This window comes from Eutrigla gurnardus (assembly GCF_963514095.1).
Source record: "Eutrigla gurnardus genome assembly, chromosome: 21".
Taxonomy (NCBI): domain Eukaryota; kingdom Metazoa; phylum Chordata; class Actinopteri; order Perciformes; family Triglidae; genus Eutrigla; species Eutrigla gurnardus.
The window spans coordinates 1,067,537-1,084,070 of NC_139932.1; the positions used below are offsets into that span (position 1 = coordinate 1,067,537).

General features: G+C 42.1%; 1 protein-coding gene across 1 annotated transcript in view; it reads left to right on the plus strand.

The window, feature by feature from the left end:
* Positions 1–7,629: 7,629 nt before the first annotated feature.
* The window catches only part of LOC311031893 (leucine-rich repeat-containing G-protein coupled receptor 5A-like), a gene marked incomplete at its 5' end in the record, with an annotated part of 148,023 nt that continues 139,118 nt past the window's right edge, over positions 7,630–16,534 (plus strand). Inside the window, one exon of the mRNA XM_084038449.1 lies at positions 7,630–7,910. Coding sequence (XP_083894575.1) covers positions 7,630–7,910 — 281 coding nt within the window. The remainder of the gene's footprint in view (positions 7,911–16,534) is intronic.

Here is a 16,534-nt window from a genome sequence, read left to right on the forward strand (position 1 = left end):
CACATGACAAAACGAGAGCATCATTGCGAAACGGAATGCGGCAAAATAATCGTTTTATTTCAATGATCTTGTTTTCATAATCGTTGGAAGCCAAAATCGTAATCGAGATAAAAATTTGATTAATCAAGCAGCCCTAGTAGCGGTTGCCTTTTGTCTTTTATTGTTATATTATATCATATCATTATAAAGTACGCTTAGGCCGCAGAGAGGAAAAAAATGTCGGACAAGGACGGCGGAGACCTGGCAGAGTTTAAGTAATTTAAAAGCTAAGTTAAAAGTTCAAATTTACAGTGTCTTTATCAAAAAACAATTGTTAACGCAATACTTACCCGCTCTTTCCAGGCATCGTCTTGTAATAAAAGTGAAATACACAAACAGGTTAACAAATTATCCGTCAGTTTGTGTGATGTCTTTGCCAGTGTGCGAACTATACCGCGGCTTTCGGGGGGGGCTCACTTATATAGGGGGGTGGGGGTGGGGGGGGCTTGCGCGTGCCTCAGAGCGAGGACTTTTACTCAAAACACATCCATTATTACAAGCCTGTACGTCTACTTGCCTTATGTCAATACAAACAAGCACATCCAACCTCCACAAACGCATCAAATCTCAATCAAATCAAAATCAAAACCAAAACATGCCAGTCTGGCTACAAGGAATCAAGTCCGCATTAACATGCGCAAAATAACTTGAAATACTATCACACGCATGTAACGCCCGCCACTGTAATAATGTCCACAAACGTAATAAAAATCTGCAGCATTTAATGTAATAAACCCACAAATGACTCTTCGCCAACAACAACCTGCCTCAAGGTATTATGGGGTATGGGTTGTGTATGTGTGAAACCCCCCCCAAAATCTGTCGCTCCACTTCAAGTTAAAAGTCATTACAGGTACTCCTAAACTTTTATAATTACCTTTGATAGAATCTCTGAAAAAGGAATGTAATTTATTAAGATAGATGAAAGACAGTATCGAATACTTAGATAAAAGTTAATAGATATACATTTATTTATAAACATTTTTATACATTTTTGCTCTGAAATGTGTAGAAATCAGATGCAGTATAGCACCCATAGCCAGGAATTATTGCGCAAAGTGTTTTTACAGGAAGTCAAATATGGTCAACGATACAATCTCCAGGTATAAATATGGGACATTGTTATTGAATTTCTCCACATTGGTACAGTAAAAATGCTTCATATTAAACATACGTGTAGTCCTCTATGTGTAGAAGTCAAATATACCACCCATAGCCAGGAATTATTGAGCAAAGTCTTTTTACAGTAGCTCAAATATGGGCAACGATGCAATCTGCATGTAAAAATATGGGAATTTTGTTATTGAATTTCTCCACATTGGTACAGTAAAAATGCTTCATATTAAACATACGTGTAGTCCTCTATGTGTAGATGTCAAATATACCACCCATAGCCAGGAATTATTGAGCAAAGTCTTTTTACAGTAGCTCAAATATGGGCAAAGATGCAATCTGCATGTAAAAATATGGGACTTTGTTATTGAATTTCTCCACATTGGTACAGTAAAAATGCTTGATTTAAAGTATAGTTGTAGTCCTCTATGTGTAGAAGTCAAATATACCACCCATAGCCAGGAATTATTGAGCAAAGTCTTTTTACAGTAGCTCAAATATGGGCAAAGATGCAATCTGCATGTAAAAATATGGGACTTTGTTATTGAATTTCTCCACATTGGTACAGTAAAAATGCTTCATATTAAACATACGTGTAGTCCTCTATGTGTAGAAGTCAAATATACCACCCATAGCCAGGAATTATTGAGCAAAGTCTTTTTACAGTAGCTCAAATATGGGCAAAGATGCAATCTGCATGTAAAAATATGGGAATTTGTTATTGAATTTCTCCACATTGGTACAGTAAAAATGCTTCATATTAAACATACGTGTAGTCCTCTATGTGTAGAAGTCAAATATACCACCCATAGCCAGGAATTATTGAGCAAAGGCTTTTTACAGTAGCTCAAATATGGGCAACGATGCAATCTCAGGTATAAATATGGTACTTTTATACTTGAATTTCTCCACATTGCTACAGTAAAAATGCTTCATATTAAACATATGTGTAGTCCTCTATGTGTAGAAGTGAAATATACCACCCATAGCCAGGAATTATTGATCAAAGTCTTTTTACAGTAGCTCAAATATGGGCAAAGATGCAATCTGCATGTAAAAATATGGGACTTTGTTATTGAATTTCTCCACATTGGTACAGTAAAAATGCTTGATTTAAAGTATAGTTGTAGTCCTCTATGTGTAGAAGTCAAATATACCACCCATAGCCAGGAATTATTGAGCAAAGTCTTTTTACAGTAGCTCAAATATGGGCAAAGATGCAATCTGCATGTAAAAATATGGGACTTTGTTATTGAATTTCTCCACATTGGTACAGTAAAAATGCTTGATTTAAAGTATAGTTGTAGTCCTCTATGTGTAGAAGTCAAATATACCACCCATTGCCAGGAATTATTGCGCAGTCTTTTTACAGTAGCTCAAATATGGGCAAAGATGCAATCTGCATGTAAAAATATGGGACTTTGTTATTGAATTTCTCCACATTGGTACAGTAAAAATGCTTCATATTAAACATACGTGTAGTCCTCTATGTGTAGAAGTCAAATATACCACCCATAGCCAGGAATTATTGAGCAAAGGCTTTTTACAGTAGCTCAAATATGGGCAACGATGCAATCTCAGGTATAAATATGGTACTTTTATACTTGAATTTCTCCACATTGCTACAGTAAAAATGCTTCATATTAAACATACGTGTAGTCCTCTATGTGTAGAAGTCAAATATACCACCCATTGCCAGGAATTATTGCGCAAAGTCTTTTTACAGTAGCTCAAATATGGGCAACGATGCAATCTGCATGTATAAATATGGTACTTTTATTTTGGCATTTCTCCACATTGGTGCAGTAAAACAAATGATAACAAGTGTTTTTTATTCATCATAGGTGCATGAAACACTTTAATGTAACATTTTATTTTCAATGGTTGGTAGGTTCGATATATAGCTTACTGTTCTTAATACCTTTATTCTGAAAACCGGAAGTAATACAATGTTTCTCCGCATTTACCGCAACGCTGAGAATACTTGTTCACTCGAAATTTAAGTGCGGCTGATTTGACCACGGAGATCGAAGTTGCGGCTGGCTTGACCGCGGTCATTTCCACTGCATGCGTCTCCGCTGCGTTGCGTCTCCGCCACGCCAGCGGAGCAGATATGTTTCACTTTAGTCTATGGGTGCCCACCAGGTCCGCTGCGCTGCGTGTACGCTGCGTCTCAGCTCCGGCAGTCCGCAGCTCTCGGCAACAAATACGGACTTTATTTCTGGCGGATGCCGGACCACGGCGCAGCAATTCAGCACAGGGCAAATATAGCGAAACAGGAAGTTCGGTACATACTCAACAATAAAACTTTTCAAAATAAAACACTTGTGTTAATAAAACCACTTGACTACGTCAAAAAAAGTATTGTAGGCCTACTCCTTCATTGGGAACACTGACCTTTGTATCGCTTGGTTGCTGTGTTTACACATATCTTTAACTGCAGCGCGCGATTACGTATTTATCGCGAACGACGGACTGTGCCGTGGCGGACTCTGCGGACGGCGGACCGAAGCCGGATCGGAGACGCACCGCAGCGGAGACGCATGCAGTGGAAATTGGGCGTCGTTAACGTAGGCTACACTACGGTTGTGATTTAATACGCCGTGTAAAGCACAACTCAATGTCGGAATGACCGTTGGATATCCAAATTTTGAGTTCAAAACAAGTTCTGAAGGCGAATGTAACTGCAGCAACGCTACTGCGTTGTGGTAGCATTTTTACGTCACCCGCAAACGTCACCTGTTTACGGCACAGGTCGTAGTAGTGCTGAGATGTGATTTATTTATTTATATATATATATATATATATATATATATATATATATATATATATATATATATAATTCTAAGAAAAAATACTATATCGAAATTTGTCAGTAATTGATGTCATATTTTGGTTCTCAAAATTCACCAAATTGATACATTAAAATGAAATTAGCCTATTAAAAATTTTCTCCCTGGGGGCAAGTACTTTACTTGTGTATTTCCATTTTATGCTACGTCCTACTTTTCCTCCACTGCATTTTCTGCATAATGTGTAATTTCACTTTGACGTACTGATAACACTTACTTTTACTTGAGAAATGCCTTGAATGCAGCACTTTTACTTGTAGTCAATGTGGGAATTTCACGACAGCCATAGCCGTCGTTGCCCCGCACTTTGGCCTTGATGCCCTGTGAAAAAATGTTCAATTTACGGCCAAGGTGGCCTTTGTGCCCCTGTCAGAGTCCCAGTGTAAACAGCGCTAGTGACGCGTGGTGGGCATTACAACCACCCTAGTGCACACAGTAGGCTCATCCCATGTCTGTGGATCAGAGCGCTGCTCTGCTGTGATTGTTCCAAAATACAACCTGCGCAACTTCGCGAGCCGCGCAGGTGAAGTATCAACATCACATGCAAGAATGTCAACCGTTCGTCAGCTTAATTACAGCCACCCGAGTGGAGCTGAGTGAGCGGGCAGTGAAAGCACACACGCATTTTTATTATAAAAAGTACAGGTCCGGTTCCGCTCCGGTCCCGCAAACACCACGAGTCTAAAGCCCAAGCCAGACCCAGAATCCCACTGTGTCCTACACAGTCATCAACAGTATGTTGAGTCATAAAACGGCTTGACAGCGGGGTTGAACACTGAGCGATAATGAGAGGGCAGCGGCGGCACCAGAAAATTATAGGAGGTGCTAATGAATTCTGACACCGACAAATAATAGATGTGCTGTTCCCGTGGCCGTGCTTATACACTACATATTGTTAAATGCATGTTACTAAACGTTTATCATAAAACAAACACAAGCATATTTAACTACTTTTAATGAAATGAAGTGCCAAACAACAAGCACAAAAAACAATACAAATCCACCACAGAGAACATCTGTGGATTTACAAGGGTGTAACTGAGAATTGTAGCACAGTGTATAGTTGTAAACAGTATACTCTTACAACTGTCTCTTAACTCACTAAATATGTTTTCTCTCTCCTTCTGTTCTCCTCTCCTTCACTCTCCACTCCTGTCTTCCTCCTCTTCCTCTCCTCTAAACTCCTCCTCACTCACTCTCCACTCCTGTCTTCTTCTCCTCTAAACTCCTCCTCCTCACTCTCCACTCCTGTCTTCCTCTCCTCTAAACTCCTCCTCATTCACTCTCCACTCCTGTCTTCCTCTCCTCTTCCTCCCTTCTTCTCCTCCTGACTCACTCTCAACTCCTGTCTTCCTCTCCTCTAAACTCTGCTTCACTCGCTCTCCAATGCTGTCTTTCTCTCTTCTCTTCTCCCCTCCTCCTCCTTTCTCTGTTCTCCTCACCTACTACCGCCCTTTGTCATCCTCGCTTTCATCCTCATCCTCCAAGTCCGTCATCACTCTGTCCTGCGTCCGTAAATCACCACCACCATCGTCCACTCTTATTTGCTTTTTGGCTATCACAAATTGGTCCATTTCGCTCTGTTGACACAATCGCTAACTAGCCGCTATGCATCAACCACCACTAACGTGAATGTCAAATTCAGCCTGCCGGCTGCGTGCAAACCAGCCAATCAAATCGCACGACACAGGAAAAAAAACAAAAAACAATCACCATAGGAAAGTTATAAATAATATTACTTCAGATGATTGATTGTTAATGTGTGAGTGTCTTAATTTGTTCTATATTTGTTATAGTTTTCAATCCATAAATATTTCGAGGGGAGGGGGGGTAAAAGGGGGGGCGCAGCCTTTGACAGGAGGGGACCCTGCTTGCCCCCCCCCCCCCCCCCCCCCCCCCCGCGCCGTCACTGTATATATATATAAAGATTTCATACAGAATATGTTTTATTGCACTCAAGTAGTAATTCCTTTGTAAGATCTTATTTAAAAAAATGTCCAATAGGCTATAACATTAACTTGATATTGGTATTAAAACTGTTAAAATGTTTTGTTATGAATTAGGATGTTATGGTATTAATCTGAAAGGTAAAACCATCAAGTGTGATATTAGTACTTTTCAGCAGTAAAGAATATGAATAGCCTACTTCTTTTACTACTGCTAACACTAATTAAATCAAGCTTTGTTATTTACAATATCTGCAAGTAGAATGTATTGCATGTAATGTCTTAATATTTGTATTTAGGTGATTTAATTGATGAATTATTTCAATTATATTGTGTTTATTTATTCACGTTTTTATTAATTCATTCAATGTTTTTCTGGTGACGTTTTAGTAGTATATTACAGTTTTTCTCAATTGTTTACACACAAATACTGGTACTTGAGACACAATGACTACAACATGTAACTCATGCACCAACACCCTGAACTAACTCTGCTAAACTGCAAGCACAATTCCTGCTTTACACTCAAATTGCAGTTTTAAAACACACTTTCTTCAAAACACTACACACAATTCTCTGCATTTGGCACAATTTTCATGAAGAAAATCTCTTGTTTTCACAAGGAACACACTGCCATTCAAAATTCTAAAGTTAATTTCCCTACTATGCACACTGACTCATCACATGGGAAAACACCTGCAACACAGTTTTACAATTTGCAATCAGAGCATTAGCATTAAAGTGCAACAGGTGAGCTCTTCTGTTTTGGAGCAATGGATGCCAACATTGGCAACAGAGGCAGAGCCAGAGGAGTGAGAGTACGAGGAGGAGCCTAGCATGAATTTGCCATGCTAGGCGATATTTCCCCCGCTGCTCGGCCATCGCTTGCATTGCCTGTGATGTGGATGAGGTGCTGTGGCCAGACCGAAACAGAAGAGAGGATGCGGGATAGTTGTTGTTGTTGTATACAGTCATTTCTTCTGGTTTTGTATGTAGACCACTGTATATGCAACTTTGTGTTGGTTTGGATGAACACTGTGTACATTACAGTATTTTTGTGGGGAAAATAAAATATACAAAAACAATATTCTAAAATATTTTACAACACATTTATGTATGTACTGTCTGTAGTGAGTGTAACACTGAACAAAAAAAGGCCTAAGTCATTATGGTAAATGGAGAAGAAGTGTTCATCGTGTTTTACATTGAGCAGATCAGTGTTCAACTGGTTCTTATAAATGTCTATTCATATGATGGTTTGTGTGTGTCATTTGACAACAAAATACCATTTTGAGAAGAAATAACATTGTTTTGAATGTAAAGTTTCATTTTGCAGGAGAATTGAGGGGTTTTGCCCATTGTGTGTGTGTTTTGTTGATTTGTGGGTAGAGTTCTGAGAGTATGAGGCATGCTTTCAGAAAATGTGTGTAAACGATCGAGAAAAACTGTAAACTAAACGTGGCTTACACACTTGTAGTGAGTAGAGGGACTCACACACACACACACACACACACACACACACACACACACACACACACAAACACGCACACACACATTCCGGCGCCGTCGCTACACGCGTGCAGCCTGGAAAGCGACCAGTTCTCGGACTTTTTATATTTCACCAAATTAAATTCGCTCAAAACAACGTGATCCGGTCCGCGGCTGCAACTACCTGAAACATGGACTTGCCCGGGTTCGGAGCTTTGGTGGCCGCGTTTGCGGTCCTCTCGGCCGGCTTAAGGAGCTCCGTGGCCGTGGAGGAGAGGACATTGGCGGGAGGGCTGAACAGTTCCGCGGCGGCCAGAGCGGAGAGCTCCGGGGACGGGGACAGAGGAGCGGCGCGGACAGGCTGCCCGGGCCGCTGCCGGTGCGAGGTGGACGTGCTGCTGCACCGGGTGGACTGCTCGGACCTGGGTCTCCGGGACATTCCCAGCAACCTCAGCGTTTTCACCTCTTACCTGTAAGTTAAAACGCAGGGTTTTCATTCTCCAGGTATGCACTTAGTAAATGAGCTGCTACCCGGTTTGTGCGTGTATGTGTGTGTGTGCAGTCTAAAAATGGAGCTCCTGTCGATCTGCGACATCACGTCATGAACTGGCGTTTAGAAGATGTAAACAAAGAGAAGTAGAGATGAAGATGTTCTCCAAGATGTTCTCAAGAGGGTTTACATGTTCATCAGGAAGGTCTATAGGTTCCTAAAGAGCTTACCAGAGCTCCTCACATGTTTGGGCTTCTTCAACTGTTAACAGTTTATCATTCAGCTGTTATCAAATCACAGAAACAGAAACAAAGTTGAAATGTTAGAGACAATGATCCCTTCATGTTGCTATGGTGACAGTGCTGCTGCAGTTTGATGGTCAAATAAGTAAAGATGTGAGTTGTGCTGAGAAAGAAAAGGCTCCGTGACGTTTCTGCTGCTGCTGGAGTGGAAACACTACAACTACACATTCAAGTCCATTTCACCTCACAGCAGGTGAGCAGCCTCGATACCAGACAGCTCTGGTAAAACCATGACATCACCGTGGTGCGTGAGTGTGTGTGTGTGTGTGTGTGTGTCTGTGTGTGTGTATGACGTTATATTTGTGCCACATTTATGAAGGAGCAATGTGAGATTTTGAGCGCAGAAAAATATATTTTGCGAGCACAGAAATTATATTTTAAAGATAAATGATACGCGAGCAAAACATAATGTCATTTGAGCAGGCAAAAATATATTACTCTCACTCAGTTTTACTCATGCCCTCTCTCAAACTCTTGCTCGCTCGCTCTCAATCTGTCCCTTCTGTGCACGCTCAACTTTGTCGCTAGCTCAACTTGGCACAGCTTTACAAATGTGCCACAATAGCAACCAATCAGAGACTTGGAGAAGCTCAATTCTGATTGGCTGTTTCGTCTCCAATCACAACGCTTCCATAACACGCTGAACGAGTGGGATTTTAGATTTCCAGCCAGCAGAATGGCAGAATCAAATGGTGAAAACAATAATACGCCACAACGTCAGGTGAGTTATGTCTTCCAACAGTGAGACGACCTGGGGCCTGTACTACGAAGCGAGTTCAACATACCCAGGGTATGTTTCAGAGATCCAGCTTAAGTAACCCTAACAAAGACAATCGGAGATAAGCGGTCACACGAAGCTGGTTATCAACTCGTTAAGTCAACCCAGGGTTTACCTGTCCAGCTATGAGCGCGTGCACATGAAAGAGGCGGCGTTTGCAGCATTTGACCAATCACAAACATGTATCAGTCTACGGCAGCGGAGCGGCGTATGTTATGTACGAGGAGCGAACCATAATCTTACAGAAATATGAAGAAGTTAAACATATAATACAGGCAAAAAGCAACAGTTTCATCTGCCAAATGCAGGAAGGACAGCTGGCAAAAACTTGCCGACGGTGTGAATGCGGAAGTCGTATTAATAGTAGGCTATTAGTAGTTGTATAATATGACTGCCCCATCAGAAGGACACTAGAAGATCTGATTGAAGGACAGCAGTAACTTTGCTGTTAGCTTAGTGGTAGCGTTACCGCCCCATGTACCGAGGCTCCTTGCTGCGGTCCCGGTTCGAATCCGCCCTGTGGTCCTCTTTTAAATCATGTCGTCGCTCTCTCTCGTCCCTTTAACTCTTATGACGTCCTTCCGCAATAAAAGGCCAAACATATAACTTTAAAATAATGAATTTGTTACTTGGATGTATTCTTATAACGTGGTTTATGACAATATCAGCCTCATTCTTTCAGCTGCAATCCCGGCGGTGTAAACTTGGGAGCAAATCAAATAAATATAAAAACACAATTCAAAGTGGTAAGTAGGCTGTACACTGACACAGAAGTCTTTCCCTCCGATGAGAATCTGTATCTCTCATATAAAACATCATCAGACACAGACAAAATGGTTTTGCCGGTCCCTGTACACTCTATAGTTCTCCTACGAGACCCTCTCACGATCCACCAAGCTTTTTTTTGTTTTCCCTTATCCGCGCACCAAGACAGCTGGTCAGTAGGTGGTGTTTTTCTCCACGTTGATCTCTTGTCAGGAACATAACCTGCTCCGGAGCAGGTTAGCTCCACAGCGTAAGTTACCATGGCGATCTACCCCGGTAAGAAGTGAACCAGCATCGTAGGACGGAAAACCCAGAGTTAACGCTTAAGTTACCTCGCTAAGCACAAATCCTGCTTCGTAGTACAGGCCCCTGAGCATGAAGATTGAAAAGAGTGTAACAGGCCCATCCTGTCTCAAAAAGAAAAACTAGTACACATGTTTCCTGGAGGCTGGATTGTTCTGAATAAAACTAGAAAATTATGTAATAAAACTGAAAGTAGAATGGCAGAATCAAATGGTGAAAACAATAATACGCCACAACGTCAGGCGAGTTATGAATTTCTAGCCATTCTGCCGGCTGGAAATCTAAAATCCCACTCGTTCGGCGTGTTATGGAAGCGTTGTGATTGGAGACGAAACAGCCAATCAGAATTGAGCTTCTCCAAGTCTCTGATTGGTTGCTATTGTGGCACATTTGTAACGCTGTGCCAAGTTGAGCGAGCGTACAGACAAAGTTGAGCGTGCACAGAAGGGACAGATTGAAAGCGCGCGTGCAGCGGTCTGCAGCGCAGCGAGCAAGAGTTTGAGAGAGGGCATGAGTAAAACTGAGTGAGAGTAATATATTTTTGCCTGCTCAAATGACATTATGTTTTGCTCGCGTATCATTTCTCTTCAAAATATAATTTCTGTGCTCGCAAAATATATTTTTCTGCCCTCAAAATCTCACATTACTCCTTCATAAATGTGGCACAAATATAACGCCATATGTGTGTGTTAGAAAACCTGCCTGTGTTGGCTGTGGTCGAAAATCAGCACAATGTCCAGGCTTCAAATTTCACTCTCATTAAAGAAAAACCTTCCTCTATTCAGGATAGCACACACACACACACACACACACACACACACACACACACACACACACACTCACAGACATGAGTACACAACAGTCGATCAAAGGTTCTTTGTGTCTTCATTAAAGCTCCAATCAGGAATTAAATCCAGCAAAACCTCAAGGAGTTTCTCTGTGTGTGTGTGTGTGTGTGTATGTGTGTGTGTGTGTGTTTACAATCCATTTCAAACTGTTGCCAGGTTTTTTTTGTTGACAGGTGGAGAGACATCAAGTACTCACATTATTTACTCATGCACGAGAACTAATACTACACATATAAAAGTCCCAGTCGGCAACATTTTTTTGATCATATTCACTGAAGCCGACACTATGCTCCGATAGAACAACATAAATCATCCGGTTTTAGAAAAAAAAGCGTGCCTCTATGTGCATGTAGAGCCTGTTGTTTGTTTTGCAAAGATCCGAAAGAGCCTGGATCATCCTGTCCAATCAGCACGCAGGGCTGTGTCCGTTTACACAAAGGGCCCTTGTTTCGTGGCGCAGCGCGGCGCAGGGTGGCGGAGCCGGCGTAATGCAAGTTTCGACCCACCCAGCCTTGCGCACGGTCAGTTTGGCAGTTTGGTGGATCGCCTGCGCCAAGATGGGTGTGGCGGCGCAGCAGGGGGAGGCGTCACAGATTCAGCTTGGCGTAGCGGAAGTTTTGTGGCAAAAAGCCCGGCAGCTCCAACCTAGTCTACTCCTGGCGTAAGGCGCAAGGCGCAAATAAATTGCATGTAACGGAAACTCAGCCTCTCCGACCAAAACATCTCCCTCTCTCTCTCCTGTTTTTTATAATATGGGCATTGTTATTATTATGATACGCACGCACAGCGCGTGATGCGCGTGGTGGGAGCGGCGGCGCTGCTTCTGTCATCGTGTTGTCAAGTGACGGAACTTGCACTGAACCTCCCCCAACGCATTAAAGGTGAGGTGAGGAGCTCGTTTGATTGGTGAAGATCTGAATCGGCTGTATTAATCCCAGTCCACGCCTCGTCTCCTCCTCGTCTCCCACTCACGCCTTCTTCTCCTCCCTCTTTCCCACTTGGCGTGCTTGCGCTAGCCTGCGCGGTGCACGAAACTCGCAAAGTACAGGCTGATACACCCCGTCAGCGTGGCGCACGTGCGCTGATGCCTGTGATAAAACCAGAGTCAACATCAGACCCACGTTTCAAAGGTGGCGTAATCTAAGGGATTTCAAAGGGCACAAAGTCGAGGGGAAGGAGCTCAGTGGTCGTGGGGGAGGAGCGTGAGAAGTGTAAACATTCAAAATCTGCCCTCGATCCACCGGACTTGTGGACTGGGACTTTAAATACTCCATTACAAGTAGGGACGGGACTCGATTAAAAAAATTAATCTAATTAATTAGAGGCTTTGTAATTATCGAAATTAATCTCATTTTAATCGCATATAAATATTTGACCTGAGAACAGTGAGAAGTAATTTTTTTCACATGGATTTTTAGTATACCATTGAATAATGACTGAATACATAAGCTTAAGCAACAAAATATTGTTTATTTTTGTTCAACCAAGTCCAACAGACCAGTGCCCCCCCCCCACACACACACACACACAAATGGACCCCCCCCTGCCCCCCTGTTCAGACCATGCGTGTATTTCTCCGCGACGGTCGACAAGCGCTTCTGCTCAGCTGTTGTTCATTCAGAGCTATTTTTTTTATCATAACCTCATAAAATAAATACGCCATGTTTCTGTAACCAAGAAGTTTGTACACTTCTTTTATTTATCCATTCAGAGAGAGAGAGAGAGAGAGAGAGAGAGACACACACACAGAGACAGAGAGAGTGTGTATGGTAGTAGTAGTAGTGTAGATATACAGTTGAAATACACATATTTGTTTATCTACTCTTCACATTTATTAAATGTATTTTCTCTTCCTGTTTCCCAGTGCGAGTTGAGATACACAAATATCACAATAATATTGAAAATTGCTTTTATTTTGAAAATTGACCGGATTGTCTCGTGTTTCTTTGAGTGATTTCCTGGCAGAATTGACACGATCCCTCGCGGCATGCGGCAAAAAAATATAGCAGACGCCGAAACGATCACTTCACTGCGCGGGACGGCCGCGCCTATTTGCGGCGCTCCGCGTCTGGTGTGAACTACACTATCACTTAACAAGGGCGCCGAAAGGAACCGGGCTCCGCTACGTGCCTATTCGCGGCGCTTCCGCGGCCGGTGTGAACCAGGCGTAATCGGTCCGCCTGAAACTCATCCAGTGAGAAACGTTCCGCGGTGCAAAAATAAGTACGATTAAAATGCGTCAATTTTTTTAACGTGTTAATTAAGAAGAATTAATTACACAAACATTAACGTGTTAAAAAAATTTACGCATCAAATCAGCAATGCAGGTGAAATGTTGTAATTGAAAGAAACATTTAAATTGTTTAGCTGGACTTATAGGACCACAGCCCTATAAGTGGCTCTGTTGCTGACTAAGTAAAGGTGCGTTCACACCGAACGCGACGCATTTTTCGTGTGACCAAGTTGCATGTAAAGTCAATGCACGGATGCACCCTACCGCTTATTCGAGTTCCCTGCGGCGCAAATTCATTTCTTGAGTGACAAAATTTGCATTGGCGCTCTGACGTGTAGCCAATCAGCGTTGAGATGCTCCTCGTGACGTCACTCGTCAGTGACTCGGTAATGGAGGCAAACACAGCGTCTGTGGTCTCCCAGAGATCTACGATAGTATCTACAAACAAGGTCACTACCATATTTATGCCCAGACGACGTTATGTTCAGTGATTACAGAGTAGCTAAGCAGTGGTAGCCTAGCCTAGCTCTAAGCGAGCCGAAAGCCAAAACAAGCAATTTTTAAGTTATTTGCATATTGTCTTAACGGACAGACTTTTTTTTTGTTTGTTTTTATTCATGAAAATAATGGCGAACCACAGCGGGCCTATATATTTTTTTTCCCTGAGTGTTTTTTTATTTTTTATTATTCAAAGTTTTTCCCAGTTTATGGAGACAAGACATGGCATAAACCAAACACACGGCAGGTACGTAGACAGGGCAAAATCATACACTAAATTGGGGAGGGGGGGGGTACATGATCTCCAAAACAATGTCAGGGGAATCACAAAAACTCAACGAGGGATGGATGTAGAATACGATGCTAGAAGGGCAGAATCTAATTCAAATATCTCCTAATAACATCCCATTGTCTACCGAGACCCCTATCGAAGTCTTTCAGAAAACCAGCTGCTCTTTCCATGTTAGGGAGGTCTAAGTATTCCTCAAGCCATACTTCCTTTGAAAAGCAGGCCGGCTTTCGCTCTTTCCAATTACAAAGAATCAACCTTTTAACTGTGAGGCAGCCCAGCACCCATAGGCGATTGATAATGGGGCAGGTTATTTTGCCAGGCTTACAGCCCAAAATGCATACCATGGGAGACAGGGTGAAGGTGACATCAAGGATCTCTGTCATAATTGTATGCATCTCCGACCATAGAGTTTGGATGCTGGACATTCCCATAAGAGATGAAATAATGAGCCACAAAGGCCACAATTATGCCAGCACAAATCATGAACATTTTCCAACATCTTTGCAAGTCTGACGGGAGTCATATAGGCTCTACATACTGAACCATCTTGTATCTTACACATTTAGACAAATGTATCCCGGAATTCCAAATAAAGGTCCACTGTGCAGTTGACAGAGATAATTTAAGGTCACCCTCCCATGCCACTTGAGTGGAGATATACAACTTATAACAATCAGATGACAAAAATGTATAAATACAGGAGACCGAACGTCTTGATCGAGTCGCTCTCGCTAAAACTTCATCCTGTTCTTGGCAAGAGGCAGTCTCTGTCCCCTCAAATTATATATGTAAGTCTAGGCAAAACATTCATTTTCAAAAGTTCAGCCCTGCCCCATAGACAAAGTGGTAAGCTGGACCATCTCTCAAGGTCATCTTTTATTGTACGCAGGACAGATGGGCCATTCAAACTAGGGATGCACGATATTGATTTTTTGAAGCCGATACCGATATCGATAACTTTCTGCTCCTCGGGACCGATACCGATACCGATAACCGATAATATTGTTATTCGTTTTTGAATGTATATTCAGATCAAATTCAGGTCAAAAACACTAATGACTAAGCTTAGGTAGATTTAGCATAGCTTTGCCTTTTACCAAACACCTAACCAGATGTATCACAGTGACATGATAATTATTACTATGAACAAAAGAAAGCCAAGAACAGTTTTGACTCTTCAATAAAATGACAATATTTATTTTTTTCAAATAAATATGTAAGTGAGTCAGTCAGTCAATGACAACTTTCCCTGAGCAGCATGGGATATGCACACACAAGTGCTGCTACATTAAACTGTTGGTCCTGATCCACACAGAAATGTAAACTACGGTAATAGGCAGAAATATCAGCAAAGCAACAGCCACTACTGCGGATGTGATCCCCTCCATTCAAGCGCTGACGCGACTGCTAAAACAAACGTTACCAACAGACCACGGAGTGAAAACATCAAAGGAAACCCCGTTAAAAGCAGTGGAAACGCGTTTTGGTGACATCGAGGAAAAGCCACTGTATTATCTCTCAACTATATTGGACCCGAGGTACAAGGACCGCTACTTCACCCGTGCATCAAAACGCTAAGCTACGGGCTCGCTGCTTCTTTAGCGGCGCCGGCGTCTTCATACGCTTTTAACACACCGTCGTAGCGATGGTGATGTGCGAGGTGACTTTTAAGGTTGGATGTATTAAAGCTCGATGCCTTTTTCCCTCCTCTTGGAACTTCTGCATTGCATTTGTTACAAATGGCAAACGATTCAGTTTCCTCAGAAACTTTGAAGTAGTCCCACAGTACAGACGCCATGCGTGTTTGTTTACTAGTCTTCCTCCTCCACTCGCTCGCAGCCTCTACGTCACAGCCAGGCATGAGAAGGGAGCGCTCGATTTGTGGATTAACTCCCTCCTCCGAAACCTGTGATACCACAGTAACCACATCACATGCTAAACGGGAGGCGCCTAGAAAAAAACTAACGTCCCTCATCCCAATCCACCCGCTGTTTTAACACAAACATCCTATCTTCGGATTATCGGAGGTATTAATAATTGTATCGGATTTATCGGGTTGACGTCATAATTCCTATTATCGGGCCGATAATTATCGGTCCGATAATTATCGTGCATCCCTAATTCAAACTAAATATTTCTGTAACTGGGGCTTTAATAATAATTCCTAAATATTTAATCCCTTTAACTGCCACAAAAACGGTGCATCCCCAAGATCAGACTTGAATGTGTTAGAAGTAAGAGGTATCACCTCACTTTTTTTTCCAATTAATTTTGTACCCTGAAAAACCTCCAAAGGTATTAACCAAGTTTAAAACAGCAGGTAAGGAAAACATTGGTCTACACACAATATATCGTCAGCGTACAAGCTCAGTTTATAATCATAGTCAAATAAGTTAACACCGTGTCTGAACAAGCACAGATTGCACAGGCCAGGGGTTCCAACGAGATGACAAAAAGAAGAGGGCTGATCCGACATCCCTGCCTCACTCTGCGTTTCAGGGGGAAAAAATCAGAAATGAGGCCATTAATTTTGACAGCTGAAATTGGATAACAATAAAGAGCCTTAACCCAACTAATAAACCTTGGA